Source organism: Grosmannia clavigera (genome assembly GCF_000143105.1).
Source record: "Grosmannia clavigera kw1407 unplaced genomic scaffold GCSC_167, whole genome shotgun sequence".
NCBI lineage: Eukaryota > Fungi > Ascomycota > Sordariomycetes > Ophiostomatales > Ophiostomataceae > Leptographium > Leptographium clavigerum.
Window position 1 is genome coordinate 745,849 of NW_014040772.1, and position 24,369 is coordinate 770,217.

Genomic DNA, 24,369 nt, shown 5'->3' on the forward strand with positions numbered 1-24,369 from the left:
GTACAACAGGCATGACAGCGTGCTCGAACGGACAAGTGCGAAGAAGGGGGAATGCAATAGAAAAAGAAAGAAGAAACACAAGGTAAGAAAAGATGGAAAAGATGGAAACAAGATGAAAGTACAGAGCCGCAGACGGTCTAACGCATGTGGCGAGAAGACGTGCCGCGGCGTGAGAAAGACGGGAACAGGAGAGCAGGACTCCGTGCTATGACAAGAACGACATTAGGAAAGGGGAGTCTTGCTCTGCTTCTTCGCCGCCGCTGTCGACATTTCCAGGCACTTGTTTAGCAGCTTCAGAGCCACCACCATCACCGCCGCCGCCTCTATGCCGCTTTGGCTTGATCAGCAGCAGGATGAAGAGCCCGACGATGATGAGCAGCAGCAGCAGCATGATCTTGCGCTTGGTGGTCTTGCGCTGGTAGCCCGAGGCCACGACGAGCTCGCGGTCGGCCGCCTTGACGTCGGTGTTCATGCGCTCGACGTTGTAGTCGATGCGGTCCAGCATCGTGCCCTGGTCGATGACCATGGTCTGCAGGTCCCGGAACAGGTCGGCCAGGTCGATGATGCCCTGGGCGATGTCGCCGATCTCACGCTCGCGCTGTGCGATGACGGCATCGTTGGACTGGCGTTGCATTTTCTGTATTTGCTGCTGGCGCTGCTGCGGCTGCGAAGACGAGGCTTCCTGCAGTGCTAGCTGCGAGAAGGACCGGTCGGCGTCGGACTCGAGGAGTGACGGGTCGGCAGCGTAGTTGGAGCTGATTCCGGCCATGGCCAATGCGGGACCTCCGGAGACGCCTTTGAGTTCTGGATGGTCAGCTTCTTTCTTTTTTTTTTCCTTCTTTTTTTTTCTTTCTCTTTCGTCATTGTATTCTCTACTTTTTCCCGCTCTCCCCACTTACTCCTCAAATACGTGCTCTGCTTCTTGCGAAAGGTGGCACTGGCCTCCTGGATCCGCGTGGCCAGTGAGATCTGCACGTTCTTGGCCATGGTCTCGTCGGCCCGCGACAGGCTGCCCTGGCCCTTGGACTCGCGCACCATCTGGTCGATGCGCTGGATGCAGCGGTGGCAGTCGTGGAAGCCGCGCGTGATGGCCTGGGTCAGACGTTCGATCTCGCCCTCCTCGGCCCGCTTGGCCGCCTCGTCCTCGTTGAAGCCGGGCAGCACGTGTTTCTGGTGCAGCCGGTCGAGCTGTTGGCTCTGACGGGCGACGTCGCCGAGGATCTCGGTCACCTCGTCCGAGATATCAGCCCAGCGCGGCGGGAGCAGGTCCATCTCGATCACGGCGTCACCGGCCGCGTTAATCGTCTCGTCGGCATGGTCGTAGAACGGATCGGGACCCGAGAGCAGGCCGCGCCGGTCTTCGTCGAGAGCGCTGCTGGCGGCCGCGCCCACGGAGTCGCCGGTGAGCCCGCCATAGTACCGCGTCCGCTTCTTCGGGTGGTGTGCGTAGGACTGGCGGTAGGAGATGTAGCTGTTCGCATCGTCGGCAGTCAGACATCGTCGGCTCACTCACAGACTGACTGACTTATACTCACAGGTTGGTACGGTCTCGCCACATGGCAGACGCCACGCCAAGATCACAGCTACCTCCAGCAGCCTGCCTCGTGCGGGCGGACGGAACGAGGACGGCGGGAGCGCACGGCGGGCGAGCTTCGAAAGCGTCTCGGGCTTGCAGTCGTCTCGTTCTTTGTCTTTTCCGTCGCCACGGCGAATCGCGCTTGACAGGCAGATGACCGATGGAATGCGAGGCGCAAGGGTGCAATCGCAACGGGCGGCAGAGCAAGGCGGTGTTCGAGGCGTCGTGAATTGCGTGCTGGGCGTCGTCGCAGGCCTGATTCGTCGTAGAGGTGGACGGGTTGTCGAGATATCGTAATCGTGTGGCTGACTCGCTGACGCAAACGAACGGAAGCGGACAGCTCGCATTGACAGGGCCGCCCGGCGTAGTATGCAGGTAGACAGTGCAGCAGAACATGCCGATTTATGCAGCTATCGGCATTGGCAAGGCAGACTGCCATGCAGGTAGACGAGCTGCAGTGATCGCTCTGCGCCCCAGCAAAGCCCCTGTGCGGCCTCCTGAAATGAAATCGATGCCCCGCCCCGCCCTGCGAAGCTCTGCTGGTCCCTCACCCCCCTCCTTGTCCTGGGCTGTTTTCGACATGCAGCAAAGTCGGGTCTAGGTGTGCGCATTAGTATATTAACCCACCACGCGAGGCAACAACAATTGTCGGCTAAGGCTTTGAGCTTTCCTTCCTACAACTGTCTCCAGCATCCTCTCTCGCCCTTCTGCTCTCTCCATCCCCGAGCTCCCTCGCATTCTTGCCCGTCTTCGTTTTTTTCCTTTCGGAATCCCCGATTTGCTTCCCCAGCCGCCAGCATCATGGTTCGTCGCACCACAGCCCGACTCGATCGGCCCTCCTTTTTTGGCGTGCTCGTTTTGCGTCTGCTTCTTTCTCGCGCAGCACCCTACTGACGCGCGACCCAGGCCGATTCACTTACCGAGGAGCAGGTCTCCGAGTTCAAGGAGGCCTTCTCTCTGTTTGTACGTTTTTCCCCTGGCATTTGCCGTCTGCCCGGGGCCATCTGGTCCGGGCTCGGCCCCCTTTTTTCCTCTCGGCCGGACGTTTTGCTAACCGGCCGCGCTTGCCGCGCTTGATAGGACAAGGATGGCGATGGTCCGTAGACCGTCCACCCTCTCCTGTGGCGGGTGACGCGTTGTGCTGACACATTTTCCCGGACAGGCCAGATCACGACCAAGGAGCTCGGCACGGTCATGCGCTCGCTCGGCCAGAACCCGTCCGAGTCCGAGCTGCAGGACATGATCAACGAGGTGGACGCCGACAACAACGGTACCATTGACTTTCCGGGTATGTCTCTAGACGGGCGCGCGGCGTTCTTCCGTCCCGTCTTTGTCTTGTCTTTTTTTCTGGCCTCGTGCTGACCGGGTGGTGGGCAGAGTTCCTCACGATGATGGCACGCAAGATGAAGGACACCGACTCGGAGGAGGAGATTCGCGAGGCATTTAAAGTCTTTGACCGCGACAACAACGGCTTCATCTCAGCGGCTGAGCTGCGCCACGTCATGACGACCATTGGCGAGAAGCTGACGGACGAGGAGGTCGACGAGATGATCCGCGAGGCGGACCAGGACGGCGACGGCCGGATCGACTGTGAGTTTCCGACTTTCTTGCTGCTGCAGCAGCAGTGACAGTGACAGCGGACAGCAAGCTAACGGGCGGCTACAGACAACGAGTTTGTGCAGCTCATGATGCAGAAATAAGCACGGCGGAAGAGGCGAGGCGGCGGATGTGGAATGACGGCCATGTTGTGCTCTGGCATGGCACAGAAGGAATTCGCGGCTGACGGATTTCGCTGACGATGTTTTGTCTACTTTTCATTCCTTTCTTCATGATGTCTCCCTGCTGTTATCCGCATTGGTACTACAAAGATCCGTTCTTCCTCAGCTGCATCGTAACCAGAACACGCGCCGAGTCTCTACTCTGCCAGGCCCTCTGCTCTTTCGTGATGTCCAGACGTCGGCCCACAGCATGCGAGGCTGGCGAGCAATCATATGCAACCGCTCTTGTCACGGGTAGGGTTTAGGAACATGGTGCAGGCGGAGCGTGGCAGTGCCATTTAGCGCTGCTGTTCTCCCTTAGCTTCCCCAATATTCCCAAACATGCCACCTGCTACATGTAGCCTTGCGTCTGGTCGGACTGCTGCTCCTGCCTGATGCTCACTTCCTCCTTCCTCTCCGTGCGATCTGCGGTCAGCAAGAGGGTGAGAGGAGGGGTCGCAACCCCCGCTCGTAGCAACTTGTTTCAGCTCCTGCACCTTGTCACGTGCTGGTATCTATGTGTCTTTCTTGCGAGTCCTGCCGCGTCATGGCAAATTAGGAGGCTTGCGTACCTTTTTCGCTAGCGCCTTCAGCTGCTTTTCAGCCATGTTATGGGGATGCCAAGTCGCCTCGGCTGCTGTTAGCAAGCTACGCTTTTGGACTTTTGTCGCAGGCTGCTGTCTGCAAAGAGCCAACACACCCTGTGCATTGCATTGTTGGCACGACGATGACGTCGGGCATACAACGTACATAGTACAGCTGCCCTGATTTAACCCCCCAGCTCGCTGCCATTGGTGCCACAGTGTCCCTGCTCTGGGCTCCGTTTTTAGTGGTGCTCTCTCTCTCTTGCTCGCTCCTTCTCTCTGTGTGTGCCCTTTCTCTACTATTTCTACTATCTCCACTTCTCTCTCGCTCATCGATGCTGATTTCGTCTGCTATTGTTACTGTTTATCAGCAACACAGCAGCCAGCGACGACTCAACAGCAGCCATGATGAGCCCACCGCGCCGATGGCGCTCCCTGCTGGTGGTTGCAGGTCTCATGGTGTGCACGGTATTGCTGGCGACGCGGAACAGGACCGAACTGATTGACCGGTACCACGACATCTCGCCGATGCAACCACTGCCTGTAGCGGACGCACCGAGCGCCAAGGTGCCAGCTCCACCGCCACTGGAGGACGCGGCCGAACGGGCAAAGATGCGACTGGCCAAGCTGCCAGACCGCTACCCAGTGACATCGTTGAAGCTGATACCGAAGGAGCGGCGCGAGGGGGCGGTGCCGCCGATGCAGAAGCAACCGGCACCCAAGGAGAGCGAGGAGGCGCGAGAAGTGCGGCTGGGCCGTCTGGCCGCGGTGAAGGAGGTATTTGAGCGCAGCTGGAAGGGATACAAGGACGTGGCGTGGCTGGCAGACGAGGTGATGCCGATGTCGGGGGTGCCGCTGCAGGACTACAACAAGCTGGGGAGGGCTGGGGGGGCGGGACAATGGTGGACGCACTGGACTCGCTCTGGATGATGGGAATGCACGACGAGTTCCGGATGGCAGTGCGGGCGTGCGCGGACATTGACTTCAGCCGGACGGAGGCGGACGTGATCAACCTGTTTGAAGTGACGATCCGGTACCTCGGCGGTTTTCTGGGGGCGTACGAGATTAGCGGCAAGACGGAGCCAGTGCTGCTGCGCAAGGCGGTGGAGGTGGGGGAGATCTTGCTGGGGGCGTTTGACACGCCGAACCGGATGCCGCTGGCCAAGTGGGACTGGCGAGCGTACGTGCGCGGTGGCATGCAGACAGAGGCGGCACGGGCGATGCCGGCGGCCGAGCTGGGCTCACTGTCGCTCGAGTTCACCAAGCTGACGCAGCTGACGGGCGACGAGAGGTTCTACGACGCGACGGCGCGCGTGTCGGACGTGCTGGACCACCACCAGCTGCGCACGCGGTTGCCAGGCATGTGGCCGGTGCTGGTGGATGCTGCCGTGCCGGCTTTTGACGGCGACGACACCTTTTCGCTCGGCGGCAAGTCCGATTCGCTCTACGAATACCTGCCGAAGCAGTGGCTCCTTCTCGGTGGCGTGCTCGACCAGCCGCGTCACATGTACAGCCGCTTTCTGCCCGTGGCCAAGAAGCACCTCTTCCGCCGCGTGCTCAACGAGCACAACTGGCCGCTCGTCTTCTCGGGCGATGCCCGCGTCGTCGATGACCCGCAGACCGGTCGCGCCGTCGTCAACTCGCCGCGCGGTGAGCACCTGACCTGCTTTGTCGGCGGCATGGTCGGGCTCGCCGCTCGCGCCTTTGGCGAGGCCAGCAACGACCGCGGCGACATGGCCTTGGCCGCCCAGCTGACTGACGCCTGCGTCTGGACCTACAACGTGACCGCCACTGGCATCGGACCGGAAAAATTCTTTTACGCTACCTGCGGCTCTGCGAGCGAGGATCAGGCTGGCATGCGGTGCAGCTACACGCCGGACAAGTGGCGGGACGCTCTGGAGAAGCACTGGAAGCTGGCAAAGTAGGCTTATTCTTTTTTATGCTTCTCTTTCTTTTTTCTTTTTCTTTTTCCCTCTTCCTTTTTCCCTTTTCCTTTTTCCCCTTTCCTTTTCCCTTTTCCCTTTTCCCTTTTCCTCTTTCCTTTTTCTTCCTTTCTCTTTCCTTACTACTCCCCCTTCCCTGCTAACCCCCTAGGGACAGCTCCTCCGATGCCATCGACAGGCTCATGACCAGCGGCCGCATGGCGCCCGGCTACGTCGACATCGACGACCCCAAGTACATGCTGCGCCCCGAGGCGATCGAGTCTGTCTTTGTCATGTGGCGGCTCACCGGCGACACCGCATGGCAGGACAAGGCCTGGCACATGTTCCAGAGCATTGCGCGCTACACTAGCACGGCCGGTGCTGTGTCTGCTGACGACCCGAACGGCTCTGGCGCGCACCCCGTCGCCGCTGCCGGCATCCTCGACGTCACCCAAGCCTTTCAGCCGCCGCCGATGGACAAGATGGAGAGCTTCTGGATGGGCGAGACGCTCAAGTACTTTTACCTCGTCTTTGCCGAGTGGGATCTCGCCAGCCTCGACGAGTGGGTCTTCAACACCGAAGCGCACCCCTTCCGCCGCGCCGGCACGACTGCCCTGCCGTAGATTGTGTGTTTTCTGGTCTTGGATATGGTCTCGGTCTCGGTCTTGGTTTCGGGCTGCCTTTGCTTTCGTCTGGCTTCTGTATACTGTCTCGGAGTTGGGGTGCTAGCCTGTTTGGGTAGGATGCCCAGAAAGCTCTTTCCTTTTCATCTGTCTATATAATTAGTAATCTAAACGACCTCGATCGCTCATTCTTTCCTCTCAGAGGGTCGACTGGCCCAGAAGCTCTTGCCTTATTCGTGTTCCATTAATCAAAAGCTGAGATCTATCAAAGCTCTTCTATGCCATCCTTTTCCCCCTCTTGAATATCTTCTCTTCCTCTCCATCTTCCTCGTTCATCCTCATCACCCCCCTCCACCCCCTTCATGTCTCCGCTTCAATATGGGATCCCTCAAGCGACAACTCCTCCGTCTGCGGCCCCTTCTTGTCGATCTGCGCAATCAGCTCGGCGTGCAGCCGCAGGTTCTCAGCTCCGCTCAGCGCTCTCGCCACGCTACTTTCATTGCGGTCTCGCACCAGCTCTCGCAGCGCGTGCACCAGGAAGCCAGCGGCCACATCAACAGCCCACGAGTCCGGCAGCAGCTGCAGCACGTCCAGCACGTCAAAGTAGCCGGCAAACCGGCCCAGCAGCGCGCCTGTCTGCTCAACTCGGTCACTCACGTCCTCGATGGCCATAAACTCCACCAGCAGCGCTCGGAAGAGCCCGGCCTGCTCTTCGCGCGTTGGCGGCAGGCTCTCGCGTCGCCTCGGTGTCGGCGGCAGCATCGGCAGCTCTGCCGTGTCTGCCCCGCGCACCGACACATACAGACTCGACCCGCCTCGCTCGCAGTACGACACCGCCGTGTCGTAGTCGCCCAGACCATGCACCAGCAGCCGCAGTGCGTCCTCGTGTCGGTGCTCACGGCCGTCCAGAATGATGGCCTCGGGTACTAGCAGCTGCTCGGCCGCAGCTGTCGTCGCCGTCGCCGCCGGCAATGACTCGGCCAGCCGTCGCCGAATCGCCCCCACGTCAAACGGATACGGACTACCCAGTAGCTCTAGCAGTCGCAGCCGGCTTTGAGCTACCTCGTCATCCGGAAGCGTGTTGTCCCGCAGAAACCGGTGGAAAGTAGGCTTCGGCGGCTGCAGCGCTCGGTACGCCTCATACACCGCCCGCATCGTGCTGCGTGCCTCCTCGGATCCCCGCAGCTCGCCCGTGACGACTTCCAGGTAGTATGCAATCAGCTCGTCCACATACGTCGCCTGGCCCTTGGCAAACACCAGATGCTCCAGGTAGTACTTGACCGCACCCGGAGCCTCGTTGCGCAGCAGCGGCACCACCTGTGTTGGCTCGAATCGCGGCGCTCGCGCCTTGTCGTCGGCAAATACCTGCACTCCCAGCTTCGGCCGACGCTTCGCCAGCCAGAGGCCATACTCCTGCACCAGCGTCTGGCTGCTCACTTTGGCTAGGTACTCACGGATTCGTTGTTCGCCGTCCTGCAGCTCGCCGCCGTCGTCTCGCTCGCCCTCTGCGATCCGCCTCCAAGTTGCCAGCACATCTGCCGCCTGCTTGCGGCTCTGGTACAGACGACTCAGTACAAACAGTCGGTGTTTCGCCTCTAGAAGCTCTACCGCCCGTCCGAAGCAGTCCACACCCTTGTCCACCAGGTCGTTCAGGTCCCCCCGCACCGAGCCCGTCTTGGCCGTGACGAGCCCCTTGGGGCTGCCTTGGTCCAGCTCCAGCAACACCGCCAGCAGGGCCGCGTCGACACTGCGGAACACGTCTCCCTCGTCTGCGACGCTGCCAAAACCCTTCTTTCGCCTCCACGCGATCAGGAATCGTCGAAGAAAGTGCAGGATCGGCGACTGCAGAGAGCCCACGCTCTTGCCCACCCGTCCGGCCTCGTCGCTGTTCAGGTATCGTTCTACAATGTCCTTCACGCCCCCGAATATCCAGATTCCCTTGCGGCTTTGCACGATCTCCTCCCGGAGCCCTGGGATCATGGCCACGATAATGCGCGGGTCGAGTCCGCTGTCGAGCAGAACCTCGCCCATCGCCTTCAGCTCTCCGTCCGAGAAAGGCGCCGATCCATCAGATTGGAGGAGACCCATGAAGAGCAGCCCGCCGGCCCTCTGCCGGATGTAGCTGAATGTCACAAACTCGAGCTCCGTCTTGGCCTCCCGGCCTCGAAATGATCCGAGCACGGTGAAGAGCTGCACTCTCTCTTTAGCCGTGCTTGGGGCTATTTTGTCTCCAAGCCTGTCTGCAGCCAGAGCTGCTTCCAGCTGCAATACCAGTGGATTTCGCATTGCCCACCATATTTGGTTCCCGGACCAGACGGCAATTCGGCCGCTTGTCTTGGCAAGCCGGCTGGCAAAGACCACCTCGGACTTGTAGCGGCTGGCCTCTTCGTCCTCCACCGCAACCGGCTTGCTGCTGACCTTTGGGCTGTTCGGGCCGTCCTTTGGCTGACAGGGCAGGGACACGCGCTTCTGACACAGCTTCACTACCACCTCACGGACCAGGCTTTCCTGGCTACTCACGAGGGGATGGATCCCTACCGGCAAGGCCGGGCCGTTGCCCGGAACCTCTAGCCACGATCTGGGAGGCTCATCCTCGCCATTGTTCACGTCCCAACGCTGGATCTCCAGGCCGTGATGTAGGCCGTCTGGGAAGTCTCTGGACATGGCTGCAAGGATATATCCGTCCCCCTCATCTTCACCTGAACCGCCCGCACCCCCGAGGGACATGCGCAAAGAGGACGGGTCGGCTGAGCCTCCGTCTACCACGATCATGCTGGGGTACCTGGCAAACTCGAGTGTCGGCCGTGTGGGGTCGCCATCCAGGTTGACAAACATTCCAATGCCGGGATCGACAGGGCTGGTGCCAGTGACAATGAGGAACTCTTCTGGCGTGGGGGCCGCTATTAGAGGCTCTAATGGGCCAGGCTTGGGCCGCAATAGTGCCGTACCTTGAGCAGTTGGGGGAATGTGCGCTGTATGCCGAATGCGGCCGGCTTCGTCGGACCCTGTCTCTTCTGAGCTTCTCGTCGATGTTGCCGCTGGCTTTGCGACATCATGGGTTCCTGTGTTGGCATCAGACTCTTTAGGCGCCTGCTGCTGCGGCGCGCTACCGGTGACGGTACCGCCGAGACTTGTGCTGCGGTTGTGGGAATCAGGTGAAGCGGCAGAGCTGGGACGTCGTTGTGGTTGTGCGTTTGAAGAGCTGCGCGCGAGACCGTCGCCAGCTTCGCCGGCCAGGATTCGGGAAGCCGGCTCTGGCGGCGGTGTCTGGTCAGAAGAGGAAATGTTGGTCAACGGGATCTTGGCCTGCTGCTCCACATGGACAAGAGTATAGCTCTTGGTGTCGGCCACGCAGGCAATGGCATCGTGGCGAGCAGATCGTATGCTAGAGGCAAGGTCGATGTTCTTGATGGCGCGAGCCTCATCGCCGATGCGCACGACCTGGAGACGGCGATTCAGCGAGAGCAAAATGGTGACACGCGGCGAATGACTTGTTGCGGCCTCCTCGGTCAGGTCGACGCCGCCGATCCAGTTGCAGTTCTTGACCTCGCGGAAGATGGGGGTCAGCTCGGGCAGCGAGTAGAACGTCACGGTCCAGTTGCAGCGCACGCAGGCTTTGCCGACGGGCGGGAGAAGGACAATCTGCTGGACGCCCGGCCGTGGACTGGACGGAGAATTGGCAGACTCGGAGAAGGGTGGCTTGAGCCGTGAGGCCAGAATGAAGACGCTCGTCGACTTCTCGTCATTGGGATCGGGGGGGATCTGGACAAAATGGAGGAGCTCCGAGGCCGACGTGCCTACATAGAGATTGCCATCTTTACCGCAGGAAGTCGGGTCAGTGCTGGCCTAGACACAGGGGAAGATGGCGGTGGACGGTGGTGGGATTTACCGTAGTATTCCACGCAGTTGATCTTGATGTCCTCGTCCGTTCCGTCGGCCGAGAGTGGAATGTTGTCGAGCAGAGAGCGTAGCACAAATGGTCCTGGCTCTAGGGAGAGGCCGTCATCGCTCTCGGCCATGATTGGCGGCAGTGTCGAAGAGCAGCGGATGAATGTAGGGCGTATGCAATTTTGAGGCGATCACGAAAATCTGCCCATATCCGGAGTACCAGAGGGGTTGCAGTTTGTCGGAAGGCGGGCTGCCAGCTGGCAGCGATGAGCAGCCGCACGGAGCCTGAGAGGTGGAAGGTTGGAATTGGAGTGGTTCGGCCCAGACTGTCTGATCTGGAGGATTGTCGATCTTTCGTTGGAGAGTCAGCAGAATCGCGAGTCCGCCGAGCCGAGAGAGCGAAAGAGGCGATGACGAGGCTGTCTGCAGGAACAAAGCGTCTCGCGCGCGCCTTCCCCGCCTGTAATTGGCACTGTGGCTGTTAGCTCCAGAGCGCTGAGTCTCTGTGGCTTGGCGAAACGGGCCAATATTGCGAGTGCATATTCCGCCTTTGTAGTCCGCAAAGCGTCCTAGACCATTTTCGCTCTGTTGACGAACAACAAACAAACGGACGACGACGCTCCCTACCTGTTGCACCGAAGCTCCTGATCAAACGCGAACGCGACCGTGGCCAAGACGGACATCGACCGACGGAAAAGTACGCTCATTTATCGCACGTTTTGACATTCCAACACAGCAGAGGCCTGCCTGAGCAATGGGCGACGTGGCTAGTCCCCCTGTAGCTGGGGCTACGGGCGGCCAAGATGGCGCAGCAGAGGCCAGCTCGAGCAACAAGTTTCAAGATGCGATCCTAGCATGGAGAAGTGAGTGATGGTCTGCGTTGTTCTGCGATGGCAGGACGAGAGCGGGTGCTGACTGACGGTTGCGATTTCAAGACATCGACCTGGCAGGTCTGGTTTCAAACCTAGACAACACGGCATCGGACATTGTGGCGTACCAGCGCGACTCGACGGTGCAGAGGAAGGATCTGGCACAGAAGACAAAGGACTTTCGGAAACTGGACGATGCGGGCAAGCTCGCGGACATTAAGGGACTCCTCAAAGCCTACCAGACATTCATCGATCTCCTTACGAACCACTCCAAGTCAGTCAACTCGGCCTTCATCCAGGCGTACAATGCGCTGTCAGAGGCGCCAGACCCGTACCCACTGCTGGAGGCGTCGGTGGACTCGATGCTGGTGGCAGAAGACACGCTGCCGAAGCTGACGGCGGAGAACGAGCACCTGCAACGGTCGGTGGCAGGACTGACGACACAGCTGGAGTTGACGGAGTCGAAGCTGCAGACGGAGCGGACAGCACGGAAGCAGCTGGAGGACACGCTGGAGAGCCGGGTCAAGGAGGTGGAACAGTCGTGGACGGCAATGGTGGCGGAGAAGCGGGAGAACTGGGAGGCCAAGGAGAAGACGTTTGAGGACAAGATCGAGAACCAAGAGCGGCTGCTGTTGGAGATCAAGGCCAGCTACGAGGTCAACCAGCGACTCGGCCACGCGGAAGGAGCAGGGGGTGGGGGCGAGGGCGCAGGAGCAGGAGCGGGTGCGTACGTGACGAGCGCGGAACTGGAGATGGTACACGCAGATCTGGAGCGGACGAGCGGACGGCTGGCGGACGTGGAGGCGCGCAACGAGCAGCTGCTGGTGGACCTGGCACAGGCCAAGTCGGCGCTGCCGGAGCAGGCGGTGCGGCTGGAGGACGACCCGGGATACCTGCAGGTGCTGTCACAGAACTCGTCGCTGGTGCGGAAACTGGACGCCAGCCGAGTGGAGCGAGACGGGCTGAAACGTGGCCTGGATGGACGACTACGCGGGCTCGAGCGCGAGGTGGCACTGCTGCGCGATGAGCGGGATGGGCTCAAGACCAAGGTGCAGCGGTGGAGCGACTACGAGGACGTGAAGCAGGAGCTGGAGGTGCTGAAAAGCATCGAGTTTGCAACGGGCGAGGAGGAGGAGGGGGTCGGCAAGCCGGACGAGAACAAGGGCGGGCAAAAGGCGACAAGAACGACACGCTCGAGCAGCTGCTGCTGGCGCGAAACAAGAAGCTGGGCGACGAGCTGACGATCCTGCGAGTGTCGCACCAGGACCTGCAGACGCGGCTGACGACGGTGGAGGGACAGTTGAGGCAACGGCAAGCGGACGTGGAGCGGCTGCAGAAGCTGAACGAGAAGTTGGAGAATGACCTGGCGACGGTGGAAGCGGAGGCGACGAACCTGTTTCCATCGGGCGCATCGGTGGCGGGAACCTATGTCAGCCGGTATGCAGCAGCGACAACATCAGGAGGTGGGGGTGGAGGAGGACGGCGAGGGGCTTCGGGCAGCGGTGGGCGGTCGACATCGCCGACATCGTCAATCATCAGCGGGTTTGATTCGCGAGTTGGGGTCGGCAGCGGACATCACGGACACCAGTTCTCGGGGCCGGACTCAGCGACGGGAGGCGGATCGGCGATGCTGCCAATGATCACAGCGCAGCGAGACCGGTTCAAGAAGCGGATCGCACAGTTGGAGCAGGAGCTGGCGGACGAGCACCGAACAGTGTCCCATCTGCGACAGGAGACGGCAGCGCTGCAGAAGGACAACCTGAATCTGTACGAGAAGACACGGTACATGTCGAGTTACCGGGGCGGAGGAACGGCGATGACGTCGGCTTCGTCGGCGTCGGACTACGGCAACAACCCGAACCCGGCGACGGTGGCGATTGGCGGCGGCGGCGTGTCGCTGGACCGCTACCGCAAGGCATACGAGAGCAACCTGTCACCGTTCCAGGCGTTCCGCGGACGCGAGTCGGCGCGGGCATATCGACGGCTGTCGCTGCCGGAGCGCGTGGTCTACTCGGTGACGCGCATGGTGATGGCCAGCCGGACGAGCCGCAACCTGTTTGCGGCCTATTGCGTGACCCTGCACCTGGTCGTCTTTCTGTCGCTGTACTGGCTTAGCAGCCTGGACGGGCAGACACACGCGAGCAACTTTGGGCACAGCGCGGCGATGGCGGCCGGCGGAGCTGTCGGTGGAGGAGCAGGCGGAGCGGCCGGGGCTGTCGGGGCTGCCGGAGCTGTTGCGGGCAGTGGAGGCGGCAGCGGTGGCATTGCGGGCGGTGCAGCAGCTGCTGCTGGCGGATCGTCACATGGACAGTGGCAGGAAGAAGGATTCAGTCACTGAAAGAGGAGCTGCCACGGAGAAGATGGCCTGGGTCTCTACGATGACTGTGCTTCTGCTTAGGTGACCGTCAGCGTGGCAGAGAATGAGCTCTTTTCTCTTACACCGCACACAATAAGCGCTCGGCCAAGCCTCGACGCGGACTAACAACCGCTGGCCATTGCGGCGACCTTCCGGGGCTCCATTGTATCCACTCGGCTGTGGGGTGCGGCCTGCGAGTATTGAACAAGAACGAGAGCCAATGGAAGGACGACGCATAATATGGCATAATTCCAGGATCGAGTGCATACGAGCATACTCGTATAGAAGGCATAAGCATAAAGTCGAACTCCAGGCCCAAGCAGGCAAGGCGCCGTGTTATTTTTACTCTACTTAGTACTATGGGTCCTGACACGTGCTTACACTGACGACAGCTTGGATCCATTTTTCTCTCCGTAGCCGCCTGCGCTAATTTAACATAGTAAGATACAGAGTACATAGTACGAATATGTAAGATACTATATATCGTAGTGCTGAGGGCCATTGCGCCGAGGACAACGGAGGCAGTCGTGACGGAGAGCTGTTCCGTTGCCGCCTGTCCTCCCCTTGGAGACGCGCAGCGACACGGCATCGAGTCGTGGAAGGCGCGACGGTCAGCCAGCGTTGCCCAATCCGGCTACTCGTAGTGCGATACTATGTACAGGGTCCTCGAGCCAACCAGCCAATCAGGCGGCCGCTGCGACATGCCGTCCTCTCATTGGCCGCCGTTCGACCATCATGCTCGCGCCCCCAGACGAGCTGATCAGACTTGCCGCCTGAACCGACCGCCTCAACCCCACCGCACAGCCCGCGTCTGTGAGCCTCTCAGACATCCCCCCCCAGCCTCCATCGGGCGGACCCATGTCGATGCTGCTTCTAATCTTGGGTGCGCTGCCAGGATGGTGTGCGTGCCGCCGTCTGTGTCCTGTTCTGATTGGGTCCAGGCCTGATTCGAGAAGTCGACGACGGCCACGAAAGTTCGATATAAGAAGGACCCACGCCTACCGCTCTTTTGGGACTTGATTCCCGGCTCGCAGCAAGTCCTCTTTTTCTTCCACTGTCGGTCATCATCGTTGGGCAGGCCCTCCGTCTTCGCTTCCCAGTCCTTTTTGTGTCCGCCTCTCCGACCACAAGCCGGCTTTGTGTGTTGTCTTTTGCCTTTTTCACGCGATGCATCCGTCAGCAGCATTGCTCCTGTCAGCCGTGGCCGTGGCCGTCCTGGCTGCCCCTGCCTATCCGGCCCTCAGCAGCAGTGCGGCCACGCCAGACGCGCTCGACACGGCCTCGGCCTACTTCAGCCTCCTGGCCGACAAGGTCCAGCAGAGCCGATCGGCCCTTCCGGCATGCGATCTGACCGCGGCCCAGCTGCCGTCGAGCTGTGAGTTGACACCATGAGCTTTTTGGGTTCGTTCCATCCATGTCCCCCGCTGACTGGCCAGCCGTCTCTCCCTCGCTGCCACCACCCTCCGACGGCCTCGTCCTCAAGCACGTTGCCATCGGTCGCGGCACCCAGAACTACACCTGCAGCAGCGCCAACTCTACCGCTGCACCCGCTGCCGTCGGCGCTGTCGCCACCCTCTTCAACGCTTCCTGCATCGCGGCCGCCTACCCGGACCTGCTCAACCTGCTCCCGGCTGTCGTGCTGCCCTTTAATCTGACCGACGACGACGTCACCGCCTTCTCCGATCGCCTCTATCCCTCCAACCTCGACGTGTCTGGTCACCACTTCTTCACCACCGCCTCCACGCCCTTCTTCAACCTCGACGCCCCGTCCCAGCCACTCGGCCACGCCGCCTGCTCCAAAAACAATACCCAGGCAGCTCCTTCCGACAGTATCACCACCTCGACTGTCGCTGCCACCACTACCTCCTCCTCTGCTGTCTCTAACCGCGGCCAGCATGGCGAGCCCGCCGTGCCCTGGCTCAAGCTGCTCGCTCACGACTCCTCCACCACCACCGGCAACCTGCGCGAGGTTTACCGCGTCCAGACCGCCGGCGGAAGCTCTCCTGCTACCTGCGCTGGCATGCCGGCCGCCTTCCAGGTCCAGTACGCTGCCCAATACTGGTTCTACGAGTCCGCATGAGCTCCTCCTCGTGCGCCTGCTTTTTCTTTGTGTCTTGGGACCGCGGATCGGTCAGGCTGGGTCAATAGACAGGCTTCAACATAATCTGGATGGGCGGCATTTTACACTTCTTGCCTTGTTCATTTCGTCTCTCTTTTCTTTCATAGTTTGATTACGTAATACACTGGCGTTTGGCTCAACGTATGTACTCCCCCTACTCGTACTTGCTCTACTGGAGAACGGATCTCCAGCAGCTGTCAGCAGCTGTCAGACATGTCTCACACACCGGCTTCTCTGCCCCAATCCATTTCCAAATAGAGTCTGTGGTGCTACTGTTGATGCTGCAAAGAACCTACGCTGAACAAGCTCCCCGCTTTGGCTTTTCCCTCCAAACCCCTGTCCCGAGTCCAACATCACCCCGCCATCTCGCCTCAAGACGGCTCTGTCCAATTGATCTGCTCCAGGACCTGGCCAGCCGATGGGTGTGTGTACGTAATCCGCAGCCGCAGACGGAGAGGCTAATCACAAGACAGTTAGCAAAAGCACGCTAAATAAAAAATGTAAGCCTTTTGGACAGACGTACCCCCTTTGCGCCGATCACCCGCATCAGCTGGCTGGCCTCTTGGCCTGGTGCCACGTCGGACGACGAGATGGCCAGGAGCTGCAGCTTCTGCGATTTGGGCACGGCCGCCTGCAGACCGACGCCAGAAACAGCTGCACCGCCCACATTTCGGAACCGGGCTGTCGCCTGCACCGCGCCCTCGGCATTCCGCTGCGTCGCGATCGTGATGTCGAGCCCGTTGCCGTTGTAGCATGGAAAGCCTGCCGGTGCTGTCGGTGGCTGTATAGGCGGCGAAGGGGCCGCAGCAGCCGAGAACAGGTCGCCCGGGATCGTTCCGGCAGGCGTGCCTGTGGGAGCCGGATATGGTGATGCCGATGCAGCCGGTGATGTCGTGCCAAAGAGGTCCAGGATGGCAGACACGTTGGACGGCGGACCGCCAGCTGCTGGCGCAGTCGATGTCGCAGAGCCGCCGCTGAGGATATCCGCAAGCAGGTCCGCATTGTTGACGCCACCGTTCACCGGTGCCACAATTGCTGGAGCCGTGTCGCCCATCAGATCCAGCAGCAGATCCTGTTCTGATGGCTTCACAATCTTGGACCGCCGATTTCCCGCCTTGGACTTCTTCGTCGCTGCCGCCTCGCCGAGCACCCGCGACGACTCTTGGATCTGTGGCGGCGGCATCTTCTCCAGGACGCCGCGCCGTATTTGGTCGTACGCGAAGAGGTTGGTGTACTCGACGGCTCGCTGCTGCACCTCCACGTCCAGGTTCGTCTCGTTGGCCTGCAACATTCGTCGCGCTCGCTCGATCTGCGCCGCGTCCGACAGCCGTGTCGTCAGCTTGATCAGAGCCGTCATGATATACTCCTTGGTCACCTGCGTGCCATAGCTGCTGTTCAGGATGGTCGAAAACAAATCGAGCACGTCCTCCTCCTTCACCACCTGCACCAGCTCCTCTTCCTCGTACTGGCCACCACGCAGCAGCGCATCGCCGTACTCGCCAATGCACCACGACGCCGCCTGCGTCAGGCTTTCCTGCGTGATATCCTTCTTCAGGTTCGCGTACAGCTTCTGCACCGCATACGTCTGCAGATCCGGCGTCGTCGCGATCAGCCGAATAAACGACGACAGAATCGGCTCCTTGACGTAATTGCCCGCCAGCGAGAGCACCCGCAGCATCGTGTCCACGTGCCAGCGCTTGTTGGGCGCAAACTTGTCCGCCGCAATCCCGATCTGGCTCGTCATGTTCGGCTTGAACTCGTTGTCCGCGCTCTCCAGGAACGCGAGCAGTTCGCGGATCAGCACCCGCACGTTGCTCTCGTTGATCAGCGTGAAGCTGAGCTCCAGCGCACGCCGCCGAATGCTGATGTCCGGGTCGCGCAGGCAATCGAGGATCGTGTTCCGGTGTCGCTGCACCGCATTCGGCTCGATGGCCACCACCTTAATCAGCGTGTTCAAGGCCACATACCGGATGTTGTTGTCCCGGTTTGACAGGAACTTGCCCAGGATGTTCACGCCCAGTACGCGCAGCCCCGAGTCCGCCTCAATGTCCAGGATCGTACGCACGGCCTCGTACAGAATCGAGTTGCCTACATTCTTCGACGACTCCGTGTTCGTCGCCACCTGTGCCAGAATGTCGTTGATCATCTCGCTCGTCCTCGAGTCGCCACGCGCAAGAACACGGAGTAGCCGTAGCAGCTTGACCTGCAAGAACGGATCCGTGATACCCGTCACATCGTGCTCCGGCGCATATCCAGACGACGCAAGTCCCTTGAGCGTGCGCACCAGAGACGGCACAAACTGTCGGAACTGCTCGACTATTCCCTCCTCCCCGCCTTCCTCCTCATCCGCTTCGCACAGGCTGGTCACAAGCGTCAGCCCACAGAGCAGCACGCCGTGGTTCCGGTCCGAGAGCAGGTGTGTCGCCTTCTCCACAAAGTGCTCCTGCAGGTCGGGAACCTTGCGGCATATTCGCATCGCACACAGCGCCGCCTTTCGTCGTATGTACGGGTTCGACGTCGACACTAGGTTCTCAATCTCCGCAAACAGGTCTCGCGACATCTCCACCGACGCAATGTTTCCGAGCGTGCATAGCGCCAGGCCGACAATGTATTGGTTCGAGTGAGACAGGTCACTGCAGATCCGTTAGCCGGGCAGACTGAGACCTGCGCTGTCAGGGAGGCCAGTCCATACTTTTTCAGCGAGTTTGTAACAAGCGTGAGCACCTCTTGGTTTTCATCCAGCAGCAAGCTAGTCGCAAGGTGGCCTAACCGCTTGTCTGCAAAATGCGGTGAAGCCAGCAGCTTCAAGCACTCGATCTGTCCAAAGTGCGTCCGCTCGCCGAGAGTGAAGAGGTAGAGCAGCTTCGCCACATTGTTCCGCCTGCACACCACACAGTCAGCATCACTTCGGCACGCCAATCCATCGTCTGCGACCTTCTTGTCTCGTGCCTACCGGACGTTGTGATCTGCGCTCTCTTCGCGAAAGCTAGCCCGAATAGCAGCGCTTTCCTTCTGAATCACTGCCCGTTCATCCGCAATCGTCTTCGCCGCTCGCACGTTCCGAATGAATTGCTTGACTGCGCGTCGCCATGTCTGTTAGAGCTTGAGGCCTTTGCTGCCAGCTAGGGGATGTCCTTACGGGACGACATTGTCGGCAACCAAAATCGAAGAGCCTCTTTTGGGCGTCGTCGACAACCACCTGAGAGCTAGTCCCCAGACCGATGGGTAAATGCGCGCCGAAGTCCCAAGAGTATCGCGTCCAGGCGATGACTTGTCCTTTTGCCGGATCCTTCGTCGTGGAAAAAGGGGACCCTCAATGTGGTGCTGCCTTGGCGTTGATCAAGGTGGGCTTCTGGCAATAGGATTATAATGCGTACCTGTCTAGAACGGCGGGGCAATCGTTAATCCAGCCGGCCCCGCTTATTATGCACATATCTCTGAAAGAGTGACGGCTGTGAGGACTAGACGCCTAAAAGATTGGCCGAAATATACCCGATAGGTTCATGTGCTGAGAGCCTCTCACAGTTGCTTCAACATTGTTTCTGAAGCGAGCCGACAGAAACCGTCTCCCCAACACAGCTGTTTAGCGCAACCGCCGCCAAGATGGGAAAAGCAGAAGTCGGATCGGTGAAGCACCTAAACAATCAGATGAAGGCCAGAGGCCTGACTCGTGAGTTTTTCCCTCTTCGCCCAACATTGCCACTCCGCTAACGAGCGATGCAGGATTGCGATGGTATTGTCAGGTATGCGAACGTGCCCTGCGAGACGAGAACAGCTTCAAGCAACACACCCTAAGCGAGAGCCATGTGCGCAACATGCTTGCAGTAGGCTCCAACCCGCGCAAGGTCATCAACGAATACTCGGATCAGTTTCTCAAGGACTTCCTACAGCTTCTGCGCACGGGACACGGCGAGAAACAGGTGCAGATCAACCACTTCTACCAGGAATACATTGCGAAACGCGACCACATCCACATGAACTCCACCCGCTGGTCCTCGTTGACCGAGCTAGCTAAGCACCTCGGCCAGGAGAGCATCTGTCGCGTCGAGGAGAACGAGAAGGGCATCTTCATCTCATGGATCGACACATCGCCCGAGGCGCTGCGACGACAGGAAGCCTTGCGGAGGAAGGAAGCACAAGACCGTGGCGATGAGGAGTGGGAGCGGCGAATGCTAAAGGCACAGATTGAGCGCGCCGAACGAGCGGCAAAGGAACGTCGTGGAGACGAACAGGCCAGCGAGGATGAGGACGAGGAGGACGACAAGAACAACCTTCTGGAGCGACAGGAGGGCGAAAAAGTGAAGCTCTCGTTTGGAAGCGCAAAGCCTGAATCCACGGCGGCCAAAGAGGCAAAAGCTCCACCAGTCTCCGATGAACAACAGCCTGCATCTGGTGTGAAGGCAGAAGACGAGGCCGGAGTCGATAAGAAGACGGAGCCGGCTGGCTTGGCGGCACCAGCAGCTGTTCCCACAGCCGCAAAACCAGTGTCGCTCAAGCTCGGCGGGTTGAGCAAGCCGCAGCCCAAAAACGTCTTTGCTGCTGCGAAAAAGAATGCGTTATCCGGAGGGGGGGGCAAGAAGATTGAATTGCCTAAGAAGATGAGCGAGGCTGAGCGCATCATGAAGGAAGAGCTGGAACGAAAGCGGTCGCGCGACTTTTCCAGCCATGGAGCCGGCCGCTCCAGCGGACCAAACAAGAAGCCAAGGGTCTAGGATAGATATGTGTGTTATATCGTTGGGAGCGTGGCGGCATTGTGGTCTTTCAAGCGACGGGTAACCTTGGGTACGGACGGTTTGGCTTAGACAGGTTGAGCATCTATTGCTCCATAATTTCAGATTACACAGTTCCGTGATTTGCTACATGCTTCCATTTTCCTAGTCGGCACTCGCTTCTCCCAATGGTGGCCAGATAACGCCATGTGCTCTGCACATATAAAGCCAGAACTCCTTACCCAAATCAGAATAGCAGAAACGCGCAACAGCTCCATCGCCTACGGCCACGAGCTCCGTTTTCCCCATCTTGTTCAGCCAACGACCGTTTGGTGAGATCAGTCGGCCTCGGTGGCGCTTCCATCACGCCTGGCAATGAGAGAGCTTTGTCAGAAACGTGATAACACAAACAAGGGCCGACAGGCCAAGAAAGAAACAGGACTCACGGTATGTATTGGATCCGGTGCTCCTCTTCCAGCTGCGTCCGCACGTCGTCCGGCAGCTGCCCAGACACCTTGATCGCGTACACGCCGCGCACGTAACCGTCGAGGCGCTGCCAGCGTGCCACCCACGACTTGTTCGGGTTCGCCAGCGTGATGAGGCCTTCAAAGACCTGGCTGGTGCAGATGTCGATCTGTTCGGGCGAGCCGGCGAGGTGCAAAAACTCTTCGCAGTTGGGACAGCCCTCTTCGCGGAAGCGCTGCACTCGTCAGCTCCCTTTGCTCTCGTGTGTCTCAAGGAACCTCGAGGACCTACCTGGAAGGTCATGACGATCGAGCAGACCATGCAGGCGCGCAGGTAGCGCTGCTGGCCAGGGGCGACGTAGTTTTCAGACATGACTGTTCTGGAGCAGAAGTCGGAGCTGCACTCGTCAGGATGGCGTTGGCTGCAGGGTGAAGAACTGGCGTTCTGTTCGCGGTGCTTCTGAATAGGGATTCTGCCGCTAGCGGCTAGCGGTGAGAAAGTCAGCCCCTATAGCTGCATAGCAGCAGCTCTAGCTCTTGAATGCAAATAGGCGAACGTCTTCTCGCTAAATAGCTATTTTCCTGGGATTTGGTATGAAAAAGAGCCTCTCTTTCTACAACCTAAACATACCGCCATCCTGACCAGCCATGGCGTCGGAGGAGCACCAGGAGGATGCTTCCATGGAGGACACGCCCCTAGCGGCGTCCATCGAGGCTGCCACGCGCAACCGGGGCAAGAAGCAGGGAAAGACTCGCGAGCTTTACAGCTGCACCATCAGCAAGCCGCCGTTTGCCTACGTCCACATTGAAGCGGCCACTTCTCGCCAGACAGACACGGTAGGCTCTGTGATAGACCCCCTGCAGATACGGTCGTACTGTACCGCGGCCCTGAAGCAGTTTGTGGGCGCCACCGGGGCCGGCATGCCGCTTGACCTGCTCAAGATCGACGGCCGACAGTTCTGGATCCGGCTGCCGCGCGAGGACCTGAGCTTCTTTGCGGCCGCCCTGGCGGCCTGGAGCTTTACGGACCAGGACGGCGTTACCACAGTGCTGCGCCTGCTCGCGTCCGGGAACTGGCTCGGCAGCCTCCTCGGGCGCACACGACTGCCGCAGCTGTGGGAAACATGAGCACCGAGCGCATTGAGAGTGTCCACAAGGCGGTCTGGCTCCAAACAGTGAAAACCAATCGCTTTCCAAGTTTCCGACGTCCATTCGTCATACATAAATACCAAAAGCTAGATACAAAGCAGCTTTCGATGCGCTCAGATCGCTTCTTCATATTCGCAAACCCAATCGAACAGGGGAAAATGAAGAGCAAGGGGTATGATGCTTTGGCAACAGATAAACCGACATGGAAGCCCCTCCCGATAGGGCACAAGAATAATGCCAACCCCATCCCGTGTCGATGATGATCCCAGAAAATACCCTGATCAAACGCCCTTCGACCCAAGAATGCACGGGAGTCCCCTGGCATGCTACCCTCTTCCAGTACCAACTACTGGTCTACACGAGAGCTATTCTTCTTTCATGTTCTTCTTTTCCATGGTCCTTTATGCGCTGCCCCTGTTCCTATTTATACCAAGGAGGACATCATCGAATTGTTGGCGTACGCCTGGGCGGATGTTAGTTGGGAGAGAGCTCAAGCCAAAGGGCAGACAACGGATCAACCTACCATGGGGCGGATGTTGGGGTGTGGAACGGCATCAAACTGGTGGAACTCGAGCTTGTAATCGGAGCCCAGGTTGATGTAGGCGCCCCGGTTTTCTGTCATGTCGCAGTATTTGGGTGCAGAGAAGACTAGAAAACGATGGTCAGCAGGGGAAAGAAGCCAGCCAGCTGCAAGAGTGGTGCGACTTACCAGTGATACACTTTCCGTTGTGTTCTTTCTCGTACCCGTCCATGCGCACTTCGTGGCTCCGAATGATGGCCTCCAGGCCGTTCTTGTCGCAGAACCTGGCCGTCACGTCTGGGCCGAACTGCATGCCAACACCTCTCTTGCTTGGGCCACGACCGGGCTCTGTCTGCGGGTCGGTCCATAGCATCTCCATCATGAGGCCGGCCTGGCCGGGCTGGCGTTGTTTATGCCGGTCCAGCTTACGGATGTCGTCCAGGGTGACGTTGTCGTTAGAGAATAAGCCACCGTGCAAGACGAGGTACTTTGATCCAATTAGAGTGGCCAGCGGCAAGGCCGAAAAGCTCTCGGAGAAGAGGCGGAAAACACTGGGCGATAGTCAGCTTAGCTTCATGGCAGCACACACCCAAGGGATAGCTGAAAACTCACCGTTCGTTGTACTTGGCCTTGCATTCGCCCTCGAAGCCGTACGCGCGGTTCATGTCGTCGGTCTCGTGATTGCCCCGGTTCAGGAAGAAGGCTTGTGGCCGCAGCCACTTGTTCGCGTACAGCAGCAGTGCGATCTCGGTAGACCAGGATCCTCGGTCGACAAAGTCACCGTTGAACAGGTACCAGTGCTTGTCGGACGGCTTGCCGTTCAGCCTGAACAGCTCCATGAGGTCAAAGTACTGACCTGTGGACAGGGTGCGTGTTAGCGGGTGTGGAGTGCCACGAGTAATCATGGCAGAGAGGGCACAAACCATGGGTGTCGCCGCAAACTGTGAGTTGTGTGTCTTCTGGCACCTCGATTTCGACCATGGTTGGCTCGTCGTGAACTAGCTTGGTGACGGCGAGCAGGATCTGGTAGACGTATTTGCGGTGGATCTTCTTGCCGGTCTTGAAACGCTCGGTCATGTCGTCGATGAAGTCCTGGGTCATTTGGTCGCCGAGCTTCAGGCCGTCGTAGTCGGGCTCGACGGCCATGGACTCGACATCAAGGCCCTCGGCCGCCGACGGCTCGTCGCCGACCTCGATGGCGGCAAAGAAGTTGAGCTGGCGCACAATCTTCTGGCAGTCGGCAAGCTTGATCTTGGCATCTCTGTTTCCAGGGTCCAGGCGAACGCAGATCTTAAAGTCGACCAGGGCATCTTTCGGCCGGATGATGGCTGCTGCCGCAAGCGCACGGCGATAGTATGCCTATATGAATGAAAGAGGAAAACATATCAGCCCTGCCAGCCGATCCTCCCAAGACAAGAGGCGCACAGCCGTGATCCGACACGATCCGCAACTAATGTACCTTGACAAACTTGGGGTCGAGCTCAATGGCCTTTGTAGCATCAGCAATGGCATACCCGAAAGCTTCTGTCTTGAGATATGCCTATGGGCGATAAGAGAACCGGATAGTCAGCCATATGTCAGAGAGCACGTCGACGAGAGCAGCCCACCTGAGCTCTGTTGGCGTAGTATGTCGGCTGCGAGCCGTCCAGCTCTATGGCGTTGGAGTACTTTTCGATTGCCACAGTCCAGTTGTGCTTCAGGAAGGCCTGGTTGCCCTCGTTCTTCAAGGCGAGAGCCTTGTCCTTATCAGTAGCCATAGTGGGGAAGAGAATCCGGGATCTGTCGCAAGGTAGAGGCAGGCGTATGTATAAACGAGTACGGCCCAGAACCAGA

The 24,369-nt window shown here is 59.4% G+C and overlaps 11 protein-coding genes across 11 annotated transcripts; 6 read left to right on the forward strand and 5 right to left on the reverse strand.

The window, feature by feature from the left end:
* Positions 1-205: 205 nt before the first annotated feature.
* On the reverse strand, positions 206-1,972 carry CMQ_6472 (snare complex subunit; the record flags this gene model as incomplete). Its single annotated transcript, XM_014315537.1, has 3 exons — positions 206-804; positions 900-1,471; positions 1,536-1,972. The coding sequence occupies 3 exons, from the start codon at positions 1,970-1,972 to the stop codon at positions 206-208; spliced, it is 1,608 nt and encodes a 535-aa protein (XP_014171012.1).
* A 405-nt stretch (positions 1,973-2,377) lies between these two features.
* On the forward strand, positions 2,378-3,276 carry CMQ_5967 (calmodulin; the record flags this gene model as incomplete). The annotated part of the gene is made up of 6 exons (XM_014315032.1): positions 2,378-2,380; positions 2,483-2,539; positions 2,657-2,672; positions 2,739-2,864; positions 2,954-3,166; positions 3,242-3,276. 6 exons carry the CDS (start codon positions 2,378-2,380, stop codon positions 3,274-3,276), a joined length of 450 nt encoding a protein of 149 aa, XP_014170507.1.
* A 1,046-nt stretch (positions 3,277-4,322) lies between these two features.
* CMQ_6146 (class 1 alpha-mannosidase) lies at positions 4,323-6,462 on the forward strand (the record flags this gene model as incomplete). The annotated part of the gene is made up of 3 exons (XM_014315211.1): positions 4,323-4,748; positions 4,799-5,838; positions 6,012-6,462. 3 exons carry the CDS (start codon positions 4,323-4,325, stop codon positions 6,460-6,462), a joined length of 1,917 nt encoding a protein of 638 aa, XP_014170686.1.
* Positions 6,463-6,822: 360 nt separating this feature from the next.
* On the reverse strand, positions 6,823-10,481 carry CMQ_5986 (tgf beta receptor associated protein; the record flags this gene model as incomplete). Its single annotated transcript, XM_014315051.1, has 2 exons — positions 6,823-10,277; positions 10,352-10,481. 2 exons carry the CDS (start codon positions 10,479-10,481, stop codon positions 6,823-6,825), a joined length of 3,585 nt encoding a protein of 1,194 aa, XP_014170526.1.
* Positions 10,482-11,104: 623 nt separating this feature from the next.
* CMQ_6442 (golgi membrane protein) lies at positions 11,105-13,557 on the forward strand (the record flags this gene model as incomplete). The annotated part of the gene is made up of 3 exons (XM_014315507.1): positions 11,105-11,213; positions 11,286-12,358; positions 12,421-13,557. The coding sequence occupies 3 exons, from the start codon at positions 11,105-11,107 to the stop codon at positions 13,555-13,557; spliced, it is 2,319 nt and encodes a 772-aa protein (XP_014170982.1).
* Positions 13,558-14,742: 1,185 nt separating this feature from the next.
* Positions 14,743-15,655, forward strand: CMQ_6366 (uncharacterized protein; the record flags this gene model as incomplete). Its single annotated transcript, XM_014315431.1, has 2 exons — positions 14,743-14,950; positions 15,012-15,655. 2 exons carry the CDS (start codon positions 14,743-14,745, stop codon positions 15,653-15,655), a joined length of 852 nt encoding a protein of 283 aa, XP_014170906.1.
* Positions 15,656-16,065: 410 nt separating this feature from the next.
* CMQ_6029 (ap-1 complex subunit gamma-1) lies at positions 16,066-18,843 on the reverse strand (the record flags this gene model as incomplete). Its single annotated transcript, XM_014315094.1, has 5 exons — positions 16,066-16,152; positions 16,218-18,327; positions 18,387-18,575; positions 18,648-18,771; positions 18,834-18,843. The coding sequence occupies 5 exons, from the start codon at positions 18,841-18,843 to the stop codon at positions 16,066-16,068; spliced, it is 2,520 nt and encodes an 839-aa protein (XP_014170569.1).
* A 454-nt stretch (positions 18,844-19,297) lies between these two features.
* Positions 19,298-20,406, forward strand: CMQ_6049 (c2h2 finger domain containing protein; the record flags this gene model as incomplete). Its single annotated transcript, XM_014315114.1, has 2 exons — positions 19,298-19,364; positions 19,418-20,406. The coding sequence occupies 2 exons, from the start codon at positions 19,298-19,300 to the stop codon at positions 20,404-20,406; spliced, it is 1,056 nt and encodes a 351-aa protein (XP_014170589.1).
* Positions 20,407-20,741: 335 nt separating this feature from the next.
* CMQ_6148 (transcriptional elongation protein) lies at positions 20,742-21,240 on the reverse strand (the record flags this gene model as incomplete). Its single annotated transcript, XM_014315213.1, has 3 exons — positions 20,742-20,772; positions 20,850-21,103; positions 21,160-21,240. The coding sequence occupies 3 exons, from the start codon at positions 21,238-21,240 to the stop codon at positions 20,742-20,744; spliced, it is 366 nt and encodes a 121-aa protein (XP_014170688.1).
* Positions 21,241-21,515: 275 nt separating this feature from the next.
* CMQ_6008 (uncharacterized protein) lies at positions 21,516-21,995 on the forward strand (the record flags this gene model as incomplete). The annotated part of the gene is made up of 1 exon (XM_014315073.1): positions 21,516-21,995. The coding sequence occupies one exon, from the start codon at positions 21,516-21,518 to the stop codon at positions 21,993-21,995; it is 480 nt and encodes a 159-aa protein (XP_014170548.1).
* A 445-nt stretch (positions 21,996-22,440) lies between these two features.
* CMQ_6195 (serine/threonine-protein phosphatase ppt1) lies at positions 22,441-24,293 on the reverse strand (the record flags this gene model as incomplete). Its single annotated transcript, XM_014315260.1, has 7 exons — positions 22,441-22,479; positions 22,540-22,664; positions 22,726-23,087; positions 23,149-23,392; positions 23,460-23,895; positions 23,996-24,076; positions 24,144-24,293. 7 exons carry the CDS (start codon positions 24,291-24,293, stop codon positions 22,441-22,443), a joined length of 1,437 nt encoding a protein of 478 aa, XP_014170735.1.
* Between the last annotated feature and the right edge of the window lie 76 nt (positions 24,294-24,369).